This window comes from Hylobates moloch, unplaced genomic scaffold (genome assembly GCF_009828535.3).
Source record: "Hylobates moloch isolate HMO894 unplaced genomic scaffold, HMol_V3 SCAFFOLD_14, whole genome shotgun sequence".
In the NCBI taxonomy this organism is placed as follows: domain Eukaryota; kingdom Metazoa; phylum Chordata; class Mammalia; order Primates; family Hylobatidae; genus Hylobates; species Hylobates moloch.
In genome coordinates, this window is record NW_026652289.1 from 48,848,259 (window position 1) to 48,875,999 (window position 27,741).

The window sequence follows — 27,741 nt, forward strand, 5'->3', positions numbered from 1 at the left end:
AATGGCTAAAGTAGTAAATTATGTGCTTTGTATATTTTATCACAAAACATGTCAAATGGCTTTTCTACACCAAATCTTTGCTAAAACCCATTCCATCATGTCTGTTTGCTACGACCTCCATATACTGACTCGTTAAAGTGCAATTCATTCTAATAAGCCTCAGAGCAGGCCTCAGGAGCTTTTGTTCAATGCCTAATAGCACTTAGTTTAGTTTTCACTCTGAAGTTTTGTATCACAGGTGTTCAAATATGAGACAGGTAAAGTCACAGTGTCAACTTCATCTCTGCTAGTAATTTCTTTCTTTTTTGAAATGGGGTCTTGCTTTGTTACCCAGGCTGTAGTGCAGTGGTGCGATCTCGGCTCACTGTAACCCCTGCCTCTTGGGTTCAAGTGATTCTCCTGCCTCAGCCTCCTGAGTAGCTGGGATTACAGCGCCCACCATCACGCCTGGTTAATATTTTTATTTTTAGTAGAGATGAGATTTCACCATGTTGGCCAGGCTGGTCTTGAACTCCTGACCTCAGGTGATCCCGCCTGCCTTGGCCTCCCAAAGTGCTAGGATTACAGGCATGAGCCACCTCGCCTGGCCTCTGCTAATAATTTCATTGGCTACTATGATCCCAGGTCTTTATCCTCATTTCTAGAGACAGAATGTCTATGCAAAACCACCAAAAGAGGTCTTCTCTACTGCTGAAAGAGCCATTCTCCATGAGCAGCTTCTCTGCCTTCTTTATACAGGGCGTTATTTCGATGGCATTGAAGAGAGAGGCCTCCTTTTTGGAATCTTTTGTGTAAATATTAACAAAGAACCTCTACACTTCAGGCCAGAAGCAATGGCTCAAGCCTGTCATTCTAGAACTTCGGGAGTTGGAGGTGAACAAATTGCTTGAGGCCAGGAGTTCAAGACCAGCCTGGGGAACATAAGGAAACCCCATCTCTAAAAAAAAATAAAAAAAAAATTAGCCAGGCATGGTGGTGCACATCGGTAGTCTCAGCTGCTCGAGAGGCTTAGGCGGGAAGATCACTTGAACCCGGGAGGTGGAGGGTGCAGTGAGCCATGACTACGTCACTGCACTCCAGCCTGGGCAACAGAGAGAGACTCTGTCTGAAAAAAAAAAAAAAAAAAAAAAGATTCTACATTTCAGCGTACACGTTGTCTGCATTACCTGGGAAACCTTAGAAACACTGTGCTTCGGCCGGGCGCGGTGGCTCACGCTTATAATCCCAGCACTTTGGGAGGCCGAGGCGGGTGGATCACGAGGTCAGGAGATCGAGACCACGGTGAAACCCCGTCTCTACTAAAAATACAAAAAAAAATTAGCCGGGCGTAGTGGCGGGCGCCTGTAGTGCCAGCTACTCGGAGAGGCTGAGGCAGGAGAATGGCGTGAACCCGGGAGGCGGAGCTTGCAGTGAGCCGAGATCGCGCCACTGCACTCCAGCCTGGGCGAAGGAGCAAGACTCCATCTCAAAAAAAAAAAAAAAAAAAAAAAAGAAACACTGTGCTTCTGTAACGTGTCCTATTTTCCTAAATCAGCTCACCAAGTCCAGCTCCATCACTTGCTGCCATGAAGCCAGAACCTGTGATATAAAATCTCTCTCCCCAAGCTTCAGAGCTTCCAGTGCTCAATGTCCTGGGAGAAATCTACCTCCTCAACTATCTAATAGGAAACCTTGGCTTTCTGGTACACCTGCCAAATGTCATGGTATTCAATCGGAAACATGGAGCACAGCTGCAATTTTCGCTCGTCTTCCATGCGGTTCATGTTTCATGCAGGTGGCAGGTTCTTTAGTTTTAGTGGACTCTGAAAACTCCTGGAAGATCTTCCCCTTGCTCTCAGCCCTTATCTGCCAGGCTGAGCTTCTTCAAGGGAAAGAGTTGGCCTGCTACTGCAAGTGGTTGGGTGACAGTGGCAAGCAGGGTGTGGGCAGAGGGAATGTTGGCACGAGGGATGGGGGATGGGTGCATGTTTACAGGGAATGAAGGGAACTGGTGGTCCTGGGAAGCCCAGACTGTAGGGCAGGAATGGAGGCAGAGACATCGGTTGGGGGACCGTCGCATATTTCAGGTAAGAGATGACGGTGGTTTGGAGCAGGATTGGTAGGAGTGGAAGTGGCAGGAGTGGTCAGATTGAGACATATTCTGAAGGTAGGGTTGTTAGGACATGCTGATAGATTGGATATGGGGTATGAGATAAATAGAGAAGACACGCAAGTGTTCTGAGTGCTTTGAGGGGAGTGGATGGTGATGCCTTTCCTAAGTTGAGGAACACCATGGGAGGAGTAGGTTAGAAGGCAAGTGGGAAATCAGAAGTTGAGTTTGGACATGCTAAGCTTGAGATAACTATTAGATATTTCAGGAGAGAGGTAACGTGGGCAGTTGGACATATGAGTCTAGAATTTGGAGGAAAGACATAATGGAGATAGCGATCAGCAGAGAAGAAACACTAGAATTCTGCATGTTCTGAGCCACACCACTTAACATCTGCCACATCTACATTGATAGGAGTCAAAGAGAGAGTCCAGAGGTTTTTTTTTTTAGATGGAGTCTCTCTCTGTCTCCAAGCTGGAGTGCAGTGGCACGATTCTCAGCTGTTTGCAACCTCCACCTCCTGGATTCAAGCTATTCTCCTGCCTCAGCCTTCCAAGTAGCTGGGACTACAGGTAAGTGCCACCACGCCCAGCTAATTTTTGTATTTTTAGTAGAGACGGAGTTTCACCACATTCGCCAGGATGGTCTCCACCTCTTGACCTCGTGATGCACCCGCCTCGGCCTCCCAAAGTGCTGGGATTGTTCCTCCAGGAAAGTGCAGTTCTGTTCTATCAACCAGAAAAGTGGGGAAGGGGTGCAGGGAGAAACACCTGAAGCTTACTATACATCTAAATCACTATTGCAGCTGTTCATTCCCGTCCACTATGATCAGTATTTCTTTCTCAGAAGTCTTTTTTTGTGAGACGGAGTCTCACTCTGTCACCCAGGTTGGAGTGTAGTGGCGCAATCTCGGCTCACTGCAACTTCTGCCTCCCAGGTTCAAGCGATTCTCCTGCCTCAGCCTCCTGATTTGCTAGGACTATAGGCATGTGCCACTACGCCTCGCTAATTTTTGAATTTTTAGTAGAGACGGGGTTTCATCATGTTGGTCAGGCTGGTCTCGAACTCCTGACCTCGTGATCCGCCTGCCTTCGCCTCCTAAAGTGCTGGGATTACAGGCCTGAGCCACCCCACCCCGCCTTCTTTCTTGAAGTCTTTTATCCTGACCCTCGTTCAATTTTCTCAGTAGAGCCAAAGCAGATTCTCCCGATGGTACTGTATTGGGGAAATATACTTGTTGGAAGCCCTGTAGTTAGAGACGACAAAAAGAATTTATTGGAAGGACTCTGAGATGTTTTTGTACCTAAATACAGGATGGAACAATTCAAAAAAAAGGACCTGAAGACCACTAGGACACCCTCCCCACCTGCCATCTCTTCTCTTTCAGCATACAAAATTCATTTATGTTTACCAACTTCCTTCCCAAAGTCAGAAACACAACCACTAAAGCTGTTGGGCCTCATATCCAGAACGTGTGTGCTGGAGGAAACGGAATTATTATTGCTGTGTTATTAAAATTAAAAATATTGAGGGGGGGCTCTAATTGGCCCTCTGGTGGGGTTAGATACTATGACCTGGGGGTGAAGGGTTTTGCGGTAAATCTGATACCTATAATTGAAACCTTATGATTAGAGTTGGTGAGTGGAAAATTTCTCAGTAAAAAGGGAAGTGCTGTTTCTAAAAAGAAGGGAAGCGTGCAATAGATGTCCATTACAATAGCAGATCAGTAAAGATTAATTTTTCTTTACCAAGGGAGGGACTTCCTTTATAGCTGGTGTAATAGTTTGGATTATTCAGCAAATATTCACTGCCCTCTCACCAGAGGACTGGCCATGTGATTTGCTTTATCTAAGGCATGTGTTAACAGATGCAGCTCAAGCAGGGGGCTGAAATGAGTTTCTGTGGTTGGGGTTGCTTGTGCCTCTGCCACCTCGGTGAGAAAAGTACATCCCATGGAGGGCACTGGTCCCATAGGACGAGAGCCAGGGGGAGCAGAGCCAGCCCAGCTAACCCGTAGCTCTGCAGCTCATCGCAGAATTGGCCCAGCTGATCCTGCAAACTGGCAGGCATGATACTGAATGATTATTGGTGTATGGTGCTGAGTTTTGGGGAAGTTTATTATGCAGCATTATTGTGGCAACAGTCAACTGATACTTGTGACATAATTACAACATTGAGTAGCTGTGTAAATAAAACATCTATATGTGAATGTTCACAGACAGTTTATTCATAATAGCCAAAGTTGTAAACAACCCAAATGTTCATCAACAGGAAAATGGATAAACAAATAGTGGTATATTCACACAATGGAATATCTCACTCAGTTTTAAAGAACAGGCTACTGATGTATTGAGTAACACCAGTGAATCTCAAAATCATCATTCTAAGTGAAAGAAGCTAGACATAAAAAGAGTGCATACTGGTTGGTTTTACTTATATGAATTTTTTTTTTTTTTTTTTTGAGATAGAGTCTCACTCTGTCACCCAGACTGGAGTGCAGTGGGCACAGTCTCAGCTCACTGCAACCTCTGCCTGCGGGTTCCAGGGATTCTCCTGCCTCAGCCTCCCAAGTAGCTGGGATTACAGGCATGTGCCACCATGCACAGCTAATTTTTGTAGTTTTAGTAGAGACGGGTTTCACCGTGTTGTCCAAGCTGGTCTTGAACTCCTGACCCCAAGAAATCCACCCACCTCAGCCTCCCGAAGTTCTGGGATTACAGGCATGAGCCACCATGCCTGGCCAATTTATGTGAAATTCTAGGATAGGAAAAGTGAATCTATTGTGATGGCAAGCAGATCAATGGATGCTTCTGGCCAAGGGTGGTAAGAAATTGACTACAAGGCTGGGCGTGGTGGCTCACGCCTGTAATCCCAGCACTTTGGGAGGCCGAGGTGGGTGGATCATCTGAGGTCCAGAGTTCAAGACCAGCCTAGCCAACATGGTGAAACCCTGTCTGTACTGAAAATACAAAAATTAGCCGGGCGTGGGGGCATACATCTGTAATCCCCACTACTCTATTTGGCAGGGGGGCTGAGGCAGGAGAATCACTCGAACCTGGGAGGCGGAGGTTGCAGTGAGCTGAGATTTCACCACTGCACTCCAGCCTAGGAGACAGAGCGAGACTCTGTCTCAAAAAAAAAAAAAAAAAATTGAGTGCAAAGGAGCATAAGGGCATAAGGGCACATTTTGGGGTGGTAGGAATGTTTTAGATTGTGTTATATTGTAGTAGAGATGTTTACATTTGTGTTTACAATTGTCAAAACATATGAAAGTCACTGGTCAGATGCAGTGGCTCATACCTGTAATTCCAGTACTTTGGGAGGCTGAAGTGGGCGGATCCCTTCAGTTCAGGAGTTCGATACCAGCCTGGGCAACATAGGAAAGCCCTGCCTCTACAAAACAAAACAAAAACCAAAATACTGCCACCCCCAAACTAATCAAAGTGTACATTTAAAGAGACTGGATTTTATTTTTGGAAATTACACCTCGATAAAGTTGATTTTACAAAATAATCTCTGCTATTCTTGATTCCAATTTCCCCAGAAACAAGTCCATTAGAAATAGGCTGGGCGTGGTGTCTCACGCCTGTAATTCTAGCACTTTGGGAGGCAGAGGAGGGCAGATCACTTGAGGTCAGGGGTTCAAGACCAGCCTGGACAACATGGCGAAACCTTGTCTCTACTAAAAATACAAAAATTAACTGGGCATGGTGGTGTGTGCCTGTAGTCCCAGCTACTCAGGAGGCTGAGGCACGGGAATTGCTTGAACCCAGGAGGCAGAGGAGGTTGCAGTGAGCTGAGATCGTGCCATTGCACTCCAGGCTGGGCCACAGAGTGAGAGAGACTACGTCTCAAAAAAAAAAGAAAGAAATGAGATTGTCCAAATAACCTTCCTAAAATGCAGATCTAACTCTAACCATGTTACTCTCTTGCTTAAAACCTTTCAAAATTTCCTGTTCCTTTTCTTTTTCTTTTTTTTTTCTTTTTTTTTTTTTTTGAGATGGAGTTTTGCTCTTGTTACCCAGGCTGGAATGCAATGGTGCGATCTTGGCTCACTGCAACCTCCGCCTCTCGGGTTCATGCCATTCTCCTGCCTCAGCCTCCCAAGCAGCTGGGATTACAGGCGCCCACCACCAAGCCCTGCTAATTTTTTTGTATTTTTAGTAGAGATGGGGTTTCACCATGTTAGCCAGGATGGCCTCGATCTCCTGACCTCGTGATCCACTGGCCTCAGCCTCCCAAAGTGCTGGGATTACAGGTGTGAGTCACTGTGCCCGGCCCCTGTTACTTTTCAAAGTCAATTCTGAACTTCTGACCCAGTACACAAGGCTGCCACGACCGGAATTCTGCTCCCCTTTTACAATTTATCCACAGCCCCAGATTCTACATTTCAGCTTCATTAGAAGCATAGTTCATGATTCACACCTGCACATTTACCAATGCTGTGCTGTCTGCACAGTGGCATTCTATTAGTCCCATAAGAGCCAGCTTGTATGTCAGCCTACTTTGCAAGGCCTCTCTTACTCCTCTAGGAAGAACTTCATGTCATTTTGTATTGTGGCACTTAACCTTCTGTAGGTGAATTTTCTGGCAGTACGTGTGGCACCCGTATTGCCCTGTGAGCAAAACAACATCCCCGTGTATGTATTCCTGGAGCCCAGTGCAGGGCCTTGCATGCAGTTGGTGCTCAGTAAAGTTAGCTGAGCAATGGGCTGAGTGAGTGGCTGTGGATTCTCCGTACTTTGCTCTTTGGTGCATTCTGAGGCCTTTACTCTCCCAGAGTATTGCCCTCCAGGGGCCCAGCTGTGCTTGCTGTTACTGAGTACTTCTGCTTCTTTGGTTCATGTAGAATATTTTGCTGTTCCATTCAGAGCAGTGGAAAGTCCAAGGCCTTCTGCCCGAATCACTTAAAAGTCCTATTCAAATAGGTTTTTCTCTTGTACTTCCCCCCAGATGTCATTTAGGGAAAGAAAAGAAAATTTTGCTTTTGCTTTGTGGAGTAAAAATGAACTGAAACACTAATTTAGCTTCGGCTACAGTATCACCCTGATTACGAAACAGGCCATTTGTAGAATACTCAACATCACCAGCAATGATAATAATAGAATCCAGTCGGCGTTTATCATGTGCTTAGCATATGGCAGTCCAGTCACTATGCCTTCTGAGGGAATCAAAGAGAAGTAAGACAGCCCTCTTCCTAGGAGAGCTGCCAGTCTGGAGTCCAGCAAAGGGTATAAAACAGCACAATGGCTGCAGTATAAGATACACCGTGAGACCTGCTATTACACAGCCACAAATTTCTTGGGGGCACAGACGAAGAGGTTTTTCTTGGCCAGGGTAAACAGAGAAGGCTTTATTTGACTGGGCCTCAGAGATGGAGAAGATTTAAAGACAGGGGAATGAAAGAGAAGAGCCATTTCAGTTAGAGACAACAGTAAGAACACATAGCTGGTGCCAGGGAAGGAAGTGCCTGTCGGTGTCAGGGCAGGCACTGGCAGGGGACTGGAGTGGGGTGAGATTGGGTTGACTGGGGAGGCTGAGTCAGAGCATGGAGAGCCTTTTAGGAATCTGAGCTTCTCTTCATGGGCAGTGGGCATCCTTTGGAGGATCCTGAGCTGATTACTGGAAGGGCCAGTGGATAGTAAAGTCAGATTCCCAGAGGGTAAGGCAAGGCTGCTCTGATCATACACCTGCATGCACAGGTGTGCCGGAGGGGATGAGGAAGGACAAATTAGTGACGTGATGACAGTTGCACTCAGGTACTCCATCTTATATGGACCATCCGCAACTCTAATTCCCCTCTTGCTTCCCTTCCCCCACTCTTTCCTCCTCCGTCTCCTTTGAGTTCTCCACAACCTCAGTCAAAACATTCTGCCCGGCCGGGCGCGGTGGCTCACGCTTGTAGTCCCGGCACTTTGGGAGGCCGAGGCGGGCGGATCACGAGGTCAGGAGATCGAGACCACGGTGAAACCCCGTCTCTACTGAAAATACAGGAAAATTGGCCGGGCGTGGTGGCGGGCGCCTGTGGTCCCAGCTACTCGGAGAGGCTGAGGCAGGAGAATGGCGTGAACCCGGGAGGCGGAGCTTGCAGTGAGCCGAGACTGCGCCACTGCACTCCAGCCTGGGCGACAGAGCAAGACCCCGTCTCAAAAAAAAAAAAAAAAAACAAAACAAAACATTCTGCCCCACTAGGCAGGCTTCGTAAACTTCTTTCCTTCCCTCCCTGCCTCTCAGCTCCCTTGGTTCACAACTAGTCGCTCTTTCCAGTACCCTCTCAAGCCTTGTTCCCGAAGATAGCAGGAAAATTGGGGGGAAATCCTGCTGACATAGATCCTGTGCTTGTAGGATTTCCTGGAAATTCATCTCCCCAGATAGAAACCAAGCTCCCACTGAATGAAGCCTTGTCACCCTGGGCCTCTGGCTTTTCTTAATGGGCTGGGGGACTTGCCTTCATTGTGTGTTCTGACTATCAAGGCTTGGCCCCATGGGACCAAGGGGGATGACCGGAGGACATGCAGGTGGCTTCTCATGCATATTTTCCCACTCCCCTTTGTGTTACGATTGTGTCACTATTGAAGATCGTTCTCCCCTACAGATAATTTGCTCTGGTTGGGGCCTTGGAACAGGGAAGTAGCCATGATAAGTTTCGAGAAGCTAAAGAGCACACCAGGGGTGGGAGTTCCCGAGTCACCTCCTCTGAAGCAGCCAAAAGCCCAGCCAACTTTGGAGAAAGGAGAAGTTGACCTCAGTAGTTCTTTTTGAGGTTACAAACCTTGTCTTGTAGCTTGCATTCCCTCTGGCCACTCATCAGCCAGGGTGGCTTCAGGGTTCTTCCCTCTTATTCCCCATCAAGACTTACCTGGCTAGGGTGTCAGCCCATCGCTTCTATTCCCTGGTCAAAGGAGAGCCGAGCCCCAGCTGTTTGAATCATTCCTGCTAAACCCCAGACATTCTGGAGCAGAGACCGATAATTCCTAATGAGTCGTGCCCAACGTTCAGGTTCATGAGCAAAATAAATGGTTACTGTTTTAAGCCACTAAGTTCTGAGAACTTAGTTTGTTACCAAAGCAATGGATAACTGGAACATATGTGTATAAATGTGGCAATTTATGTAAGCACAATGAATATTCATGGGGTGGTAGTTCACATCTATGTATATGATAAGAATCGCAAGAATGAAGTCCAAAGCACCTTACAAATAGAAGAAATTGTTAATTACTAGGATGGTTCATATTCTTCTTGTTGTTATTCTCACGACAAACACAAGTAGTTTCCTCAGTCCTAGCCAGGACTTCACGCTTCTTCAGTAAGAACTTCTGGACAAAACAAGCACAGAGAGAATCTTGGTCGGGCCATAGGTACTTATTATTATAATTATTATTATTTTTTGTTTGTTTGTTTTTTGAGATGGAGTCTTGCTCTTGTCATCCAGGCTGGAGTGCAGTGGTGGCACGAGCTCAGCTCACTGCAAGCTCTGCCTCCTGGGTTCAAGTGATTCTCCTGCCTCAGCCTCCTGAGTAGCTGGGACTACAGGCGCCCGCCACCACACTCAGCTAATTTTTGTATTTTTAGTAGAGATGGGGTTTCACCATGTTGGCCAGGATGGTCTCGATCTCCTGACATGATCTACCTGCCTCAGCCTCCCAAAGTGCTGGGATTACAGGCATGAGCCACCGCGCCCGGCTAGGTACTTGTTAAGTGTGAACAGTTTTCACCAATTATCTTCCATCATCACCCTCTCCCCAACTGGCTGCCCTTTCCGCCTGTGATAGATCAGTGCTGATCTATCAGTGCCGCCTCAGCCTCCCAAAGTGCTGGGATTACCAGGTGTGAGCCACTGCGCCTGGCCCACAATATGTACAAAATTCAACAACCCTTCATGCTAAAAACTCTCAATAAATTAGGTATCGATGGGACGTATCTCAAAATAATAAGAGCTATCTATGACAAACCCACAGCCAGTATCATACTGAATGGGCAAAAACTGGAAGCATTTCCTTTGAAAACTGGCACAAGACAGGGATGCCCTCTCTCACCACTCCTATTCAACATAGTGCTGGAAGTTCTGGCCAGAGCAATCAGGCAGGAGAAGGAAATAAAGGGTATTCAATTAGGAAAAGAGGAAGTCAAATTGTCCCTGTTTGCAGATGACATGATTGTATATCTAGAAAACCCCATTGTCTCAGCCCAAAATCTCCTTAAGCTGATTAGCAACTTCAGCAAAGTCTCAGGATACAAAATCAATGTACAAAAATCACAAGCATTCTTGTACACCAATAACAGACAAACAGAGAGCCAAATCATGAGTGAACTCCCATTCACAATTGCTTCAAAGAGAATAAAACACCTAGGAATCCAACTTACAAGGGATGTGAAGGACCTCTTCAAGGAGAACTACAAACCACTGCTCAATGAAATAAAAGAGGATACAAACAAATGGAAGAACATTCCATGCTCATGGGTTGGAAGAATCAATATCGTGAAAATGGCCATACTGCCCAAGGTAGTTTATAGATTCAATGCCATCCCCATCAAGCTACCAATGACTTTCTTCACAGAATTGGAAAAAACTACTTTAAAGTTCATATGGAACCAAAAAAGAGCCCGCATCGCCAAGTCAATCCTAAGCCAAAAGAGCAAAGCTGGAGGCATCATGCTACCTGACTTCAAACTATACTACAAGGCTACAGTAACCAAAACAGCCTGGTACTGGTACCACAACAGAGACATAGATCAATGGAACAGAACAGAGCCCTCAGAAATAATGCCGCATATATACAACTATCTGATCTTTGACAAACCTGACAAAAACAAGAAATGGGGAAAGGATTCCCTATTTAATAAATGGTGCTGGGAAAACTGGCTAGCCATATGTAGAAAGCTGAAACTGGATCCCTTCCTTACACCTTATACAAAAATTAATTCAAGATGGATTAAAGACTTAAATGTTAGAACTAAAACCATTAAAATCCTACAAGAAAACCTAGGCATTACCATTCAGGACATAGGTGTGGGCAAGGACTTCATGTCTAAAACACCAAAAGCAATGGCAACAAAAGCCAAAATTGACAAATGGGATCTCATTAAACTAAAGAGCTTCTGCACAGCAAAAGAAACTACCATCAGAGTGAACAGGCAACCTACAGAATGGGAGAAAATTTTTGCAACCTACTCATCTGACAAAGGGCTAATATCCAGAATCTACAATGAACTCAAACAAATTTACAAGAAAAAAACACACAACCCCATCAAAAAGTGGGCGAAGGACATGAACAGACCCTTCTCAAAAGAAGACATTTATGCAGCCAAAAAACACATGAAAAAATGCTCATCATCACTGGCCATCAGATAAATGCAAATCAAAACTACAGTGAGATACCATCTCACACCAGTTAGAATGGCCATCGTTAAAAAGTCAGGAAACAACAGGTGCTGGAGAGGATGTGGAGAAATAGGAACACTTTTACACTGTTGGTGGGACTGTAAACTAGTTCAACCATTGTGGAAGTCAGTGTGGCGATTCCTCAGGGATCTCGAACTAGAAATACCATTTGACCCAGCCATCCCATTACTGGGTATATACCCAAAGGACTATAAATCATGCTGCTATAAAGACACATGCACACGTATGTTTATTGCGGCACTATTCACAATAGCAAAGACTTGGAACCAACCCAAATGTCCAACAACGATAGACTGGATTAAGAAAATGTGGCACATATACACCATGGAATACTATGCAGCCATAAAAAATGATGAGTTCATGTCCTTTGTAGGGACATGGATGAAACTGGAAAACATCATTCTCAGTAAACTATCGCAAGGACAAAAAACCAAACACCGCATGTTCTCACTCATAGGTGGGAATTGAACAATGAGAACTCATGGACACAGGAAGGGGAACATCACACTCCGGGGACTGTTGTGGGGTGGGGGGAGTGGGGAGGGACAGCATTAGGAGATATACCTAATGCTAAATGACGAGTTAATGGGTGCAGCAAAACAACATGGCACATGGATACATATGTAACAAACCTGCACATTGTGCACATGCACCCTAAAAGCTAAAGTATAATAATAATAAAAAATAAAATAAAATAAAACAAACAAACAAGCAAAGAATTTTTAAAGCAACTCCTTTTTGTATACAGAAGATTAGAAATATAAAGCCCTAGGCTGGGTGTGGTGGCTCATGCCTGTAATCCCAGCACTTTGGGAGGCTGACGGGGGCGGATCACTTGAGGTCAGCAGTTTGAGACCAGTCTGGCCAACATGGTGAAACCCCATCTCTACTAAAAATACAAAAATTAGCCAGAAGTGGTCTCAGGCGCCTGTAATCCCAGCTACTTGGGAGGCTGAGGCAGGAGAATCACTTGAACCTGGGAGGCAGAGATTGCCGTGAGCCTAGATTGCGCCATTGCACTCCAGCCTGGGCGACAAGAGCAAAACTCTATCTCAAAAAAACAAAAACAAGAGTCTATCTTTTTTCTATCTCCACCCATTGCCCAAGCCAGGACCCAGTGAAGGCAGGTAGTTGATCTTTGTTGAATAAATGAAATGCCTAGCTAATTATTATAATTAATTAATTAATTAATTAATTTATTTATTTTGAGATGGAGTCTCGCTCTGTTGCCCAGGCTGGAGTGCAGTGGCACAATCTTAGCTCACTGCAACCTCCACCTCCTGAGTTCAAACGATTGTCCTGCCTCAGCCTCCCAAGGAGCTGGGACTACAGGTTCATGCCACCACGCCCAGCTAATTTTTGTATTTTTAGTAGAGACAGGGTTTCACCATGTTGACCAGGATGGTCTCGATCTCTTGACCTCGTGATCCACCGCCTTGGCCTCCCAAAGTGCTGGGATTACAGGCATAAGCTACCGCTCCTGGTATTATACTTTTTTTTTTATAAGTAGAGATGGAGTTTCACCATGTTGGCCAGGCTGGTCTCAAACTTCTGACCTCAAGTAATCCACATGCCTTGGCCTCCCAAAGTGCTGGGATTACAGGCGTGAGCCACCACACCCAACCAAAGATGCTTGATTGCAATTTTAAAACCACATGCTTCTATTATTATTATTATTATTATTATTATTATTATTATTATTATTTTGAGGGGACAGGATCTCACTCTGTTGCCCAGACGGGAGTGCAGTGGCACGATCTCCGCTCACCGCAACCTCTGCCTCCTGGGTTCAAGCGATTCTCCTGTCTCAGCCTCCCAAGTAGCTGGGATTACAGGCATGTGCCTCTACTGCCTGGCTAATTTTTGTATTTTTAGTAAAGATGGGCTTTCACCATGTTGGCCAGGATGGTCTTGAACTCCTGACCTCAAATGATCCACCCGCCTTGGCCTCCCAAAGGCGTGAGCCAGCGCGTCCGGCTGCTTCTGCTATTTTTAAAGAAATATTCAGCACCAAGGAAATGTAATGGGGGAGAGAAAACTCAATCTTCCCATCCTTTCCCTGGTTCTTATGATGCTCAAAGATGATTTGAGGAGGTAAAGCAGCCTGCTCTTGGCTTTGTGCTCCTGTGGGCCAACGGGCACAGTCCAGGAGGCACGGGAGTACTTTCCCAGGGGAATTCCTGGAGAAGTGGCTTGACAACACATCTGTATGCTCCTTTGTGCTCTACAGGTCCTGTATCAGTCTGGGTACTCCAAGAAAATGTCACGAGGGGTTAGATGTCTAACAGATTTACTGGGGTAAATGCCTGTGAGGGAAAAGAGGGAGGGAGGCAGAAGAGACTACAGAGCTGTCAGACTACAATGCAGGACTGATCTCTGCAAAGGAGAGAAGGAGGAAGATGGGGTAGGAAGTCTTCCATGACTGTACAGCCGAAGGAAGTTTCAGCAAAGCCCATGGGGCGTCATTGAACCAAAGTTACCTATCAAAGGAAGTTGACTTGCACGAACCGGTCTTAAGGTTCCTGCTTTGCTCAATCATTGGCTGGGAACAGCCTGTAGGCTGCGGCTGGGGCCCTTAGTCAATTAAACCACTGTAGTAGGTCTGAAAGGTGCATTTTCATGGTTGCCACTCTATAAACGAGCATTCTAAGCAACACCTCTCCTTTCCTCCTTAACCCTATGGTGATAGTTCAGAAATGCAAGTTATATATGAATCATTTTTCCTATTTGCAGCTGGTCATAGACAGGATAAAAGACTCAAAGTCACTCCATATGTGGATGGAAAAAAAAAGTGAATTCAATTTCTCCAGTGACCATGAGTTATCTCCTTTTTCTTCCACCCACTGCAAACCTTTTCTCAGCATTGCTGCCATAGCTAAATCAAATGAAATTTGCATTTCACTTATGAAGTTATACCCTTGCTAGGTAAAGAGATGACTGGGAGGCCAAATTCCTCATTAGTCCACAAAAGAACAGTGGGGAACTAGCTTTGATTAGGCACCTACGTTTTACCAGGCATGGTGATAGAGGCTTTACTTTACATAGATCATCTCTTTGAACTTAACCTCAACCCTCTGAGGTCAACATGTATTGCCTCATTTTACAAATTAAGCACAGACCCAGGGTACATACTGAGTAAAGAAAGATTTGGCTGGGACTGAGTCCAGGCCCTCTGACTGTAAGTCCAGTGCTTTTTCTGGTCCTGCAATTTCTAATCCACACATCGGATAGTTTGCCCTAGTTAAAAATGTGAATTAAGTCAGGCTTAAAGCAGAATTTTGTTTTCTATCAGAAATTCTAGAGTAGGTGGAAGGTGAAGACCAAAGAAGGTATTTTCTTTCTCTTTTTCTTTTTTTTTTTGAGACAGAGTCTCACTCTGTTGCCCAGGCTGGAGTGCAGTGGCACAATCTCGGCTCACTGCAAGCTCCGCCTCCTGGGTTCAAAGGATTCTCCTGCCTCAGCCTCCCAAGTAGCTGGGACTACAGGTGCCCGCCACTACGCCTGGCTAATTTTTTGTATTTTTAGTAGAGACGGGGTTTCACCATGTTAGCCAGGATGGTCTCGATCTCCTGACCTCGTGATCCGCTCACCTCGGCCTCCCAAAGCGCTGGGATTACGGGCGTGAGCCACCGTGCCCGGCCCAAAGAGGGTATTTTCTTCTTCCCTCTCGGTATCATCCTTACTCAATTACAAATGATCAAGGGCGGTACTGCCAGAGTCACCTCGAGAGGCCCTGTTCTGTGCCACCCAGGCTGTTCTGTAGTCTCCATTCCAAATTGTCTTTACTCCGGCTTACCCCGTGGATGGCACTTAACACTTTTCTTAAATTTGAAATTCACAGAACCATTTTAAACTGAACAGTTCAGTGGCATTTAGTACCTTCACAGTGTTGTGCAACTTCCACCTCTATCTAGTTGCAAAACATTTTCTTTTCTTTTTTTTTTTTGGAGACAGAGTCTCGCTCTGTTGCCCAGACTAGAGTGCAGTGGCATGATCTCGGCTCACTGCAACCTCTGTCTCCCAGGTTCAAGCAATTCTCCTGCCTCAGTCTCCCGAGTAGCTGGGATTACAGGCACATGCCGCCCGCCCGGCTAATTTTTTGTATTTTAGTACAGATGGGGATTCACCATGTTGCCCAGGCTGGTCTTGAACTCCTGAGCTCAGGCAATCCACCCACCTTGTCCTCCCAAAGTGCTAGGATTACAAGCGTGAGCCAACGCGCCCGGCCTTACAAAACATTTTCATCACACAAAAGAAAACCTTCTACCCATTAAGCAGTTAATCCTCCCTCTCCTCAGCCCCTGGCAACCACCAATTTGCTTTCTATCCTATGGATTTAACTATCTGGATATTTCATAGAAATAGAATCACATAATGTATGACCTTTTCTGTTTGGCTTCTTTCTATTAGCCTAATGTTTTTGAGTTTCATTCCTGTTGAAGCATGTATCAGTTCCTCATTCCTTTTCTGGGATGAATAATGTTCCATAATTTATTTATCCTTTCATCTGTTGAACATTTGAGTTGTGTCCACCTCTTGGCTATTGTGAATAGTGCTGCCATGTACATTCGTACGTAAGTATTTGAGTATCTGTTGGGTGTATACCTATGAATGGAATCGCTAGGTCTTTTGATAATTCTATATTTAACTTTTTGAGAAACTGCCAACATTTTCACAGGGGTTGTACCATTTCACATTCCCACCAGCAATCTACAAGGATTCTAATTTCTCCACATCCTGCATTTAAGACTTGTAAAGCTGAATTAATCACAGGATGAGGAAGTGGCCTCTCTGAAACATTTTCCTCTTTTCACATTTTAAACTTTCTCTTTCATACATGACATGAAACAGCCTACGCACGAAAGTTACTAGGAGGAAGGATATTATAAAGTGATGCAAACAGAAATTCCACCAGCCTCCATGTATCATCATGTGTCATAACTCAGCCAAGCTCAGTGAGCATTCTCATCACCTTGCCTCAACAGCTTCAAGGTGAGCCAGCTCAAGACTTTGCTCTACACCAGGCAGAAGATGACAGACTGTGAATTTGGATATATTTACAGGCTAGCTCAGGACTATCTGCAGTACGTCCTACAGATACCACAGCCTGGATCAGGTCCAAGCAAAACGTCCAGAGTGCTACAAAACGTTGCGTTCTCAGTCCAAAAAGAAGTGGAAAAGAATCTGCAGCCGTGCTTGGACAATGTTAATGTCGTGTCCATAGACACTGCCAGAACGCTATTCAACCAAGTGATGGAAAAGGAGTTTGAAGATGGCATCATTAACTGGGGAAGAATTGTAACCATATTTGCATTTGAAGGTATTCTCATCAAGAAACTTCTACGACAGCGAACTGCCCCGGATGTGGATACTTACAAGGAGATTTCGTATTTTGTTGCAGAGTTCATAATGAATAACACAGGAGAATGGATAAGGCAAAACGGAGGCTGGGTATGTGTGATGGAAAAATTCTTCATTGTTCTTTACTGTGAAATAGAAACTGAGAATTTCCTTGCTAGTTAAAACAACAACAAAACACCTAAGAATACTATTTTCCTTGGGTGGTTTGTTTTAATTTTTAAAATAGAAGTATACTTTCTGGCTTATTTCCAATGAATTCTTGAACTTGAACTTTATAGTTGGAAAGCACTTGTGTTTCCAGTCTTTATTCCTAACAGTATCAATTACAGTAGTGAGGTTTGGGGACTAATAAAGCACCTCTCTCATGCGACTTCACAATCAGCTGTGCACACACTCTCATCTAGTACTTAGCTTTTGCTAGGGTTGTCATGACAGTACAGACAGTAAAGAAATTTCTACAATCAGTACAGAAAGTTGCCATTAGATGCTGTTAATTTTAGGTATTTATGGGTTGCAAAAGACAGGTGTAGATTTTTGTTAGTTCATCGCTTACAAATTGGTGTTTTTCAGTTTACTAATACATAACAAATTGTAACATATACTAATATATAGCAAATTACATTATATATAATATATAACAAATTATTGCTAATAATAAATTCTGGGCTAAGTTTGTTGATTAAAACATAATGTACTGTATGACCAGCGAGAACCTTTATTCAAGAATTTTCAAATAAAAATTCACTTTATTATCAGTGCCTCAAAAAGCCAAGACTGTAGAGGCCTGTGTTGAAACTCATGTTGGTAAAAAGCCTGACACAGCTGGATGTATATGGTTTCCTTTATATTCCAATATACTTAATAATTATTTTTTTAAAGCACTTAAGTGTTCATTAATGCTCTCTCCAACCCCTAATTCCTGGCCTTCACCTCTCCCAAGAGGTAACCACTGTTAACAATTATTTTGCATGCGAAACATGCCTACTGAATCTATCCGTAGAAAATAAACAGTACTTCTTTGTAAAAAATTTTTTGTAAAAATAATTTTATGTAAAATGTATATGTATGCTTATGTATATGTTTTACATAACATATATGTTATACCATATAACACATACTTTTTTACATATACACATAAATTTTTTATGTATACATATAAATCTTGCATACATATTTTTACATGTGTATATGTAAAAATAGTACATGGTACTAATGCTGCCAGTTATTTTTTTACCCAGAGTTATTTAAAATAGTATTATTAAGAGTGCTGTGCATATTCTGTTATATGTAAATGCTGTAGAGTATCTGGCCATTTCTAGAGGTTATTTCGAGTTTGCTATCACACACAATGCTTCACTGAATATCATTTTACATAAATCTTCCCTTGTGTGTGTATGCAGTTTTCTAGGGTGGATGTTGGGTTGTAGATGCTGGGTCATGGTGTACATACATTTTTTAATTTGTTAGGTCCTTGCCTTCCAAAGTGGCTCCACCAAGTTACACTCCCATCGGCAGCTTGTTAGAGTATCCCACGGTTCCCGCTACCCCAGCTGACTAACATTAGGTTGCTGCAATTCGTCATAATTTTCTTAATTTGTTGGGCTAAAAATACAGAGTTTATCTTGTTTCAATTCTCGTTTTCTTGATTTCTAGTAAGGTTAATTTTTTTTTTTACATTTTGAGCATCTTTTCATATATTAACTGATCATTTGTAAATGTAGGGAATTGTCTGTTTACACCCTTTGCCCATTTTCCTTTTATTTTGTCTTTTTCTTATTGATTTGTAGGAATTCTTTGAATATTCTGGATACCAATTATTATTTTTATTATTGTTTAAATTTTTTGAGCCAGAGTTTTCGTTCTTGTTGCCCAGGCTGGAGTGCAATGGTGTGATCTCAGCTCACTGCAACCTCTGCCTCCTGGTTTCAAGCGATTCTCCTGCCTCAGCCTCCCAAGTAGCTGGGATTACAGGCGTGCGCTACCACACCCAGCTAATTTTGTATTTTTAGTAGAGACAGGGTTTCACCATGTTGGTCAGGCTGGTCTCGAACTCCTGACCTCGGGTGATCCTCCCACTTTGGCCTCCCAAAGTGATGGGATCACAGGCGTGAGCCACGCACCCAAATTATTTTTATGTATGTGGCAGATATCTTATTTATTTATTTATTTATTTATTTATTTATTTATTTATTTTTGAGACGGAGTCTTGCTCTGTCACCCAGGCTGGAGTGCAGTGGCACCATCTCGGCTCACTGTGACAGATATCTTTTAGTTTGCTGATTATCCTTTAAAGCTAATGATGTCTTTGGTCATTATAAACGTTTAAAAGTTTGTTGCAATCAAATTTATTGATCTTTTACTTGATGCCTTTTTCATTTTGTTTAAGGCCTTCCTGCATGATAGAGCTTACTGCAACTACTCCCCTTTCTCAATCACCTTCTTCCTGGAACTTAGTTCTTTCTAACTGAGCCTGACTGAGGCTGGGCGAAGCATGTGAAATGTTTTGTCATGTTTTCTTCCGGTTGGCTGTGGGAGGCTATACTTGAGGACTGGTGGAAATTTCAGCTGCACTGTGTAGATTTCAGGTGAAGGCAAATGTTCTCTGCCACAGAGGACCACAGATGAGCCTGCAGAGAAATACTCTACTAGTTTGCAGGCTCTATGTGGATTTGGATTGTATTTCCAACCCTTAGCATAATACTTGGAACACACAGACAGTGAATAAATGTTAGTTAAAAATTTAACTTCTCCATAATAAATTTTGTGAGCTCCTGGAACTCACTGTTAGCAAGAGGTGTGGAATTGTCTCTGAGAATTTTTAGTAGTACCCTCATCTTTCAAGGGTGGTACAGATGTAAACATGAGTGTGGCCGGATGAACCTCTCCCGAGTGTAGATACAGATAACACATTGCCTGCACATGCACACACTCAGCCTTTCTAAAGTTTCCAAGCTCTCTTTTTTTAAAAAAAAAACAAAAAAAACACCTGAATAGTTCAGGTTGTAGACATGAAATAAATACTCTTGAAAATGTCATTTCAAAGCAATCTCCGTGCTGCTTTCCCAGCTCAGATGAGACATTGATTCTGTCAACGATAGGCAGTGCTTTTTTGAGTCAGTGCCAACTGGCATGGAAAACTGTTATCATCTTTTCATAGTAATGTTGACAAATCTGCTCAAATGAATGAATTTACTCTTGAATGATTCATTTCAGGGGAAATGGCATAATCACATGCCTATGCTGGTAGAGTCAGTGGCCCACAAGAAGAGGTAAGAGTAGAGGAGACACAGCTTTATCAAGATGTGAGCACATACAATCTATAATTTAATTAAAAGTTAAAATTGACCAGAGACTTTATGAAAACTTTGAATCAAGAATGTGGTATGTGCTGGGTGCAGTGGCTCACGCCTGTAATCCCAGCACTGTGGGAGGCTGAGGTGGGTGGATTACCTGAGGTCAGGAGTTCAAGAGCAGCCTGGCTAAGATGGTAAAGCCCTGTCTCTACTGAAAATAGAAAATTAGCAGGGCCTGGTGGCGGGTGCCTATAACCCCAGCTACTTAGGAGGTTAAGGCAGGAGAATCACTTGAACCTGGGAGGCAGAGGTTGCAGTGAGCCAGGATTGTGCCACTCCAGCCTGGGCATCAGAGTGACTCTATCTCAAAAAAAAAAAAAAAAATCAGTATGTGAGCACAACATAGATGTTCAGAGCACCAACTCAGAATCAGACAGACCTGGCTTCATTTCTGGGCTTGAGTGCTTACTACCTGTGTGAATTGTAGAAGTTGCTTAACTTCCCTAACTCTTGTTTCCACATCTGTAAAAACAGGAAAATATTGCGACCTATGTCCTGGGACTGGTATAAGGATCAAATTAGTTAATATATGCAAAGTACTTGAAACAATTCCTGAAAATGAGTACTCAATACTTAAGTTTAGGGTTGTTGTTTACCATGTAAAACAGATCCCCTAATGGGAAGAAACAAGACTGCTCTGTCAGTAATGGGACTCATAATCTCTTTCGTTATTCTATTTCTCCTTTTTATCAGTTGTCTTCCCTTCCTTCCTGACTTCCTGCCTTCTTTTGTTTGTGGCTTCTCATCTCTCTTTTTGTCCTCTTCCACATTTACCATGATTTCCTCCTGTCCCCTCTCCTAATTTGAAGTGCTGAGAAAGGATGTGCTCTCACAAGATCTGATAGGAGAGCTACTGCCATTTGGCTGCCTCCAGCATTCATAAGGAAAGGATGGTTCTTAAAAACCATGAGTATGATCATGAGATGAAACTCGTGTCTCTTCCCTTGGGATCACCCTTCCTTTTGAACCAGGTGGATCTTCTTACTTCCTCCCCCTTCAATGAAGCATTCTCCTCTGCATATGCTGGGGGAGTAGAAAGAATGCTTGGCACTCAGCTCCACATGGGAGAAATCATGTCTACTTAATGCATCACTGTGTACCTCATGCCTAGCATAGGGCCTATTGCATAGAAGGTAACAACAATATTTGCTGATGGAATGAGTTAACGAACCAACACCGAAACTGGAGATTTGGACTCTGGTTTTCTCACTCACTAGAGGTATAACCTTGGGTAAATTACTGAGGTACTCTGAGACTCAGATTCCTTATATAATGTATATAATAATATGATATGACATATGATAATTTATTATATATATAATATTTAATGAAAACAATCTTACCTACCTTTAAAGGAAAGCTAAAGGATTATAAAACACTTTTTGTAAAACAGTGCTTTCCAAGCTGTCAAATACTATGCAACTATGAGGGTTATGTGGGAAATTCCAGGAAGTTTCAATATGTAATTCTTTGCCCTTCTGAAAGTAGGATGTACAGTCAAGAGTTGGTGCTTTCCCAGTAACCACCATTTTAAAGGTTGGGTCATACAGTTAGGCCAAGAGGTTTTTTTTTTTTCTTTTTTTTTTTTTTTTCTTTGTCATCCTCTTACTCTAAATAACAGTCTGGTCAATTTGAGGCCAAATAAATGGGCACACAGAGGCATACAGATGATTAACTAAGTGTTCAGTTTGGCAAAGCCATTTCCAAAAGGTATAAAGATCTAGCATCAAGGTGATACTATCTCAAGTATTCATATATATCCTTTGATTAAGTAAGTTTTGGGGTAAAATTTTCTATTTCTTTTGAATTTTTACTTGAGATTTTAAAATCATTTAGTGAAAAATAAAAGACCCTCAAGTCAGGCAGAAATGCATGATACTGACACAGGAGTTAGAGAAAAGCACCTCTCCCGAGGGGCCCCTCAGTCAAGCTCTCTTAAGTGCTAGTTCTCTAACCTTGGGAGTCAGCCTGGACTTCTGTCTCTCATAGCCCACATCCATCTGTCAGCAAATCCCCCTGGCTGCCCCTTTGAAATGCTGTAATCCCCTGTGCATCTAGGCCACCTTCCTCTCTCACTTGACTCTGTCATTAGCCTCCTGCCAGACTCTATGGTTCCATCCTTTATCTGCTATAATTTGTTTTCCACATAGTACCCACAGTGATATTTTTAAAACTTGAGGGGCCGGGCGCGGTGGCTCACGCCTGTATTCCCAGCACTTTGGGAGGCCGAGGCGGGCAGATCACGAGGTCAGGAGATCGAGACCATCCTGACTAACACAGTGAAACCCCGTCTCTACTAAAAATACAAAACATTAGCTGGGTGTGGTGGCGCACGCCTGTAATCTCAGCTACTTGGGAGGCTGAGGCAGGAGAATTGCTTGAACCCAGGAGGCGGAGGTTGCAGTGAGCGGAGATCGTGCCACTGCACTCCAGCCTGGGTAACAGAGTGAGACTCTGTCTCAAAAAAATAAAATAAAATAAAAACTTGAATTAGATCATGTCTTGGCCTAATCATAACCCTCCAAGCTGCCCCTTTACCCTGGGAACAAAAGCACAAAATCCTGACTGGGGTCCTCAAAACCCTACATGACCTAGCCTCTCAAATCTCATCTTCTATGAATCCCTCCGAGCCCTCATAGCTCCCGCCTCCTTGGATAAGCTAAGAACATTCCACCCTCAAGGCCTTTGCACTTGCTGCTCCCTCTGCCTGGAATAATTTTCCGCCAGAAGTTTGCCTGGCTTACTTCTTCCCTTTGCTCAGGCTTCTGTTCCAAGTTTGCCTCCTCAGAGAAGTCTTCCTTGATCACCCCAACTGAGAAAGTACCACTGTCACTCTCTGTCTCCCTACCCAACTTTAGTGCCTTCATAATAGTTTTCATGACTGGACATCCCATTGCATATTTATTGGCTTATCTGTTTATTGTCTGTGTCTGCCATGAAAATATAAGCTTAGTGAGGGCAGGGATCCTGTATGCTTTCTTCATCACTGTGTTTCCAGTGCTTTAAATGGTACCTGGCATGTGGCCAATGCTCAATGAATATTTCCTGAATGAATAAATGAATAATAATATTTAGAGAAGTGGGAGTAACATAATGGTATTTGCCTGTATTTTTTTTTTTTTTTTTTTTTTTTGAAACATGGTCTTGCTCTGTCACCCAGGCTGGAGTGCAGTGGCGTGATCTTGGCTCACTGCAGCCTCGACCTCCAGGGCTCAAGCAATCCTCCCATCTCAGCCTCCCAAAGTGCTAGGATTACAGGCTTGAGTCACTGCGCCTGGCTGCCTGTATCTTTAAAAATTCTGAGGTTTTGATTTTCTTTGGACTATTGATACAGTATATTATTTTATGCTTTAGGTTTTCTTGTAACCAAGGTAGCTGAATTTAACAAACTATCATCATTCCCAGAAATAATAAAGCCTGAACAATTCTTATTTACTACTACATTACTGATAAGATATTGAATCCTTATTTGTATGTTTATTTTTATATAATGGTTTTAAGATATAAATAGCATCATTAAAGAAAATATATTTGAAAATAACATTTTTGAAAGGAAGAAAAATCACTCCCATTACCCTAACATATCCACATGCAGACATTGTATGCAATTATAATTAGGGCGTACAAGAGTTTTTTCGTGTGACGTATTATAAATATTTTCAACACTGTCTCACATATTTCGTGTTAACATTAGGTGTTAATTTCTAATGTCTACAGAATATTCCATTAATTTGTTATATCATAATTTACTTAACCAATTCCCAGTTGTTAGACAATTTGGTTTTTTCGCGTTTTCCCCTTTTAGATATAATGCTTCAATAGTGCAGCATGGGTATGCTTTTCTGGCGCCCCCTACCCTCCAATATTTTAGAAGACTGCCTCATGATAAATTTCTAACAGTGGAATGACTGGTTCATAAGATGTGTGTATAATTACAATACTCTAGCATATTGGAAAACAAATTTTCTTTCCAAAAGTATTATATCAGTGGAACAATGTCACAACAAACTTAACGATGTGGGTGGTACTATTAATAATTTTGAGGTTTGATAGGCTTAAAATAACAAAGCGAATTTAATAGGTCTAAAAAACAATAAGACTGTGTTAAAAGTACATTTTTCAACTGCTATTAGTGTTTTTCCCATATACTTGTTAATGATTTATATTTCTCTCTTTAATGGTCTTTCCCCTTTAAACTATTAAGGGCCTGAGGATTTTCTGTTACATTTGAATGAACCCTTTCATGCTATATGTAAATATTTTCCTAGTCTATTGTTCTTTTAATTTTAATTTTTCATAGTTTAAAAAAATTTTAGGCCGGGCATGGTGGCTCATGCTTGTAACCCCAGCACTTTGGGAGGCCAAGGAGGGTGGATCATGAGGTCAAGAGATCGAGACCATCCTGGCCAACATGGTGAAACCTGGTTTCTACTAAAAATACAAAAATTAGCTGGGCTTGGTGGCATGTGCCTGTAGTCCTAGCTACTTGGGAGGCTGAGGCAGAGGAAGAAGAATCACTTGAACCCAGGAGGCAGAGGTTGCAGCGAGCTGAGATCGCGCCATTGCACTCCAGCCTGGGTGGCAGAGCAAGACTTTGACTCAAAAAATAATAATAATAAATAAATTTTAATCCCCATCTGGCTGAATTCATCAATTTTTTCTTTGTTCACTGTCCTTTCTTTAGACATTGATGTATATAAGATGATACATTATGACTGCTCAATAATAATAGACAATGATTGTTGTCATAATAATAAAAATCATGCTGGGTGCGGTGGCTCACACCTGTAATCCCAGCACTTTGTGAGGCCGAGGTGAGTGGATCCCATGAGGTCAGGAGTTCGAGACCAGCCTGGCCAACATAGTGAAACCTGGTCTCTACTGAAAATACAAAAATTAGCCGGGCATGGTGGCGCACGTTTGTAGTCCCAGCTACTCAGGAGGCTGAGGCGGGAGAATTGCTTGAACCCGGGAGGCGGAGGCCGTGGTGAGCCGAGATCGCACCACTGCACTCCAGCCTGGGCAACAGAGCGAGATTCCATGTCAGAAAAAAGTAATAATTTCAGAGGGCCTCATTGTACTTGCGAAACATGGGGTTTATGAAAATTCTAGGAAGGAGGGTAATGAAGTGGATACCTCTTGAGAGTGTATGGGAAACTGTGAGTATGTACTGGCAGGAGGGAAAGAGGAAGAAGAGAGAGGGGCAGTTTCCTTCCTCTGTCAAGGCATGACAGCACGTCTCAGAGCACAATGCACACTTAACACGTAGGCAGAAAATGGCTTTCTTAGGCAATCTTTCAAATGGAAAATCCCCCTGGCTGGTGGTACTTATCTGCTCTGCCAGTGATGCTCATAAAATGATTCCAAGGCACCACAGAGCTCTCAAGTCTCTCCCAACTATCAAAGAGTTATGCTTGGTTTACATTTCAATATTAGTTACACTAGGCTCTGAGCTACTTGCAGGCATTTGTAACCCCAGGTTCTGAAACCTGTAAGATGAAGACGTAAATGTTTGCCAGATGACCATTTGAAAAAATTATTTTAACAATTTTCTAATTCTTTTGGCACTTGTTTGGAAATGTATGGAGTGGAAAGAAGTAGGGTGTTCGCATTCTAATCCAAGTCCAGGCACCAAGGGGTTGGCTAATCTTAGATAACTGATTTTTTTTCTGGGACTCGATTTCCTCATTTGTTAAAATAAGGGAGGGCTTCAGGCTAGATGACCTGAGAGGTACTTTTCGGTGAGGATTATTTGACTACAGATTGTAAATTAACTAAATAAAATGTCCAGTTAATTGAGTTATCCTATATTTTTAAAACTATGTCTGATCACAAAGAGAGTAGATTATAAAAGAAACTATCAACCTTTTCATAGCTCCAAAGGTATTAGTTTAATTTGGATTTACTGTGAGTTCTCATGATTTTCAATACAATGCAGTTTACAGTATAATTCATATTACAAATATAAGTGCATTGAAATCAATGTTGGACAATTGAACAAGAACAAGAAAAAAAAAAGGCTTTCTATCCTCTAGAGCTGTGCTTGCTGTCCACTATGGTAGTGAAATGTGGCTAGTCTGAATTAAGATGTGCTGTTAAGTACTAAATACTCATTGGATTTCGAAGGTTTGTTATGAAAAAAGAATATCTCATTAATGATTTTATACTGATTACATATTAAAATAAAAATAACTAAATGTATCTTAAAAGTTAGTTTTATCTGTTTTTTTACTTTGTAAAATATGGCTACAAAAAAATTTAAATTACAGATGTAGGTCACACTGTATTTCTGTTAGATGATGCTGCTTAAGAGGGGTAGAAGGGGTAGAATATTAACTATTTGCACTATTTAAATGAAAATATTTTTGCTTTTTATTCCAGCATACTTAATCTCCAATGATTTTTAAAATGTTAAATTTATTCTCTCATAGGAAAATGGCTTTGTAAAGAAGTTTGAACCTAAATCTGGCTGGATGACTTTTCTAGAAGTTACAGGAAAGATCTGTGAAATGCTCTCTTTCCTGAAGCAATACTGTTGACTAGAAAGGACACTTCATATTGTGAAACCGGCCTAATTTTTCTGACTCTTATGGAAACAATTGCCAACACATACTTCTACTTTAAAATAAACAACTTTGATGATGTAACTCGACCTTCCAGAGTTATGGAAATTTTGTCCCCATGTAATGAATAAATTGTATATATTTTTCTCTATATGCCATTTTGTCTTAATTTCTTGGGTCTGGCTGGAAATTCAGCCAAAGGGTAAAGCTCAACACAGGAGACAGGCAATGAATTATGGGATGATGACCAGGAAGGCGGTGTCTTTTCTGCCCCACGGTAGACTCTTTCAGGTGTGCCCATTACTGAAGTCCTTTTCTGTGTCACTAGGCTAGACTGTAGACTAGACTGAGAAGCAGACTCAGGCTAGAAGCAGATTCAGGTCGGCTTCCCTCTTCCCTCCTTCCTTCCTTCTTTCCCATACTTTCTGCAGTTTCCAGTGCCCCTGGCTGCTTAGAGTTTCCACTGATGCCTCCTCCCTAGCCTTCTCTCTCTGGCTTGCCATTTGGGGTTGATGGATATGGCAACCCAATATGCAAGATACTCGGGGATATTATGAACAAAGAAAATTAGGTAAATAATTCAATGTGGAGCTAGTGTTTAAAAAAATTTTTTTTTTTTTTGTAAAAATGAACAGATTAGGAATTACGTAGTTTGTTAGATCTTGTGTTCTAATTTTTAGGTCAGCAAATCTGATTGCAATATGGGAACTCTATACCTTGTTCTAGACCTTCCTGGCCTTCCCTGCCTCTTTTTTTTATTTTAATTTTAATTTTTTTAAATTTTTGTTTGTTTGTTTTTGAGACGGAGTCCTGCTCTGTCACTCAGGCTGGAGTAAAGTGGTGCGATCTCGGCTCACTGCAAACTCCGTCTCCCGGGTTCACGTCATTCTCCCGCCTCAGCCTCCCTAGTAGCTGGGACTACAGGCGCCCCCACCATGCCCGGCTAATTTTTTTTTTGTATTTTTAGTAGAG

General features: G+C 42.7%; 1 protein-coding gene across 1 annotated transcript; it reads left to right on the plus strand.

The window, feature by feature from the left end:
- Window positions 1–16,337: 16,337 nt before the first annotated feature.
- Window positions 16,338–26,920, plus strand: BCL2A1 (BCL2 related protein A1). Its single transcript, XM_032174518.2, has 2 exons — window positions 16,338–16,943; window positions 26,638–26,920. Exons 1-2 carry the CDS (start codon window positions 16,524–16,526, stop codon window positions 26,743–26,745), a joined length of 528 nt encoding a protein of 175 aa, XP_032030409.1. The 5' UTR covers window positions 16,338–16,523; the 3' UTR covers window positions 26,746–26,920.
- The last annotated feature ends 821 nt before the right edge of the window (window positions 26,921–27,741 follow it).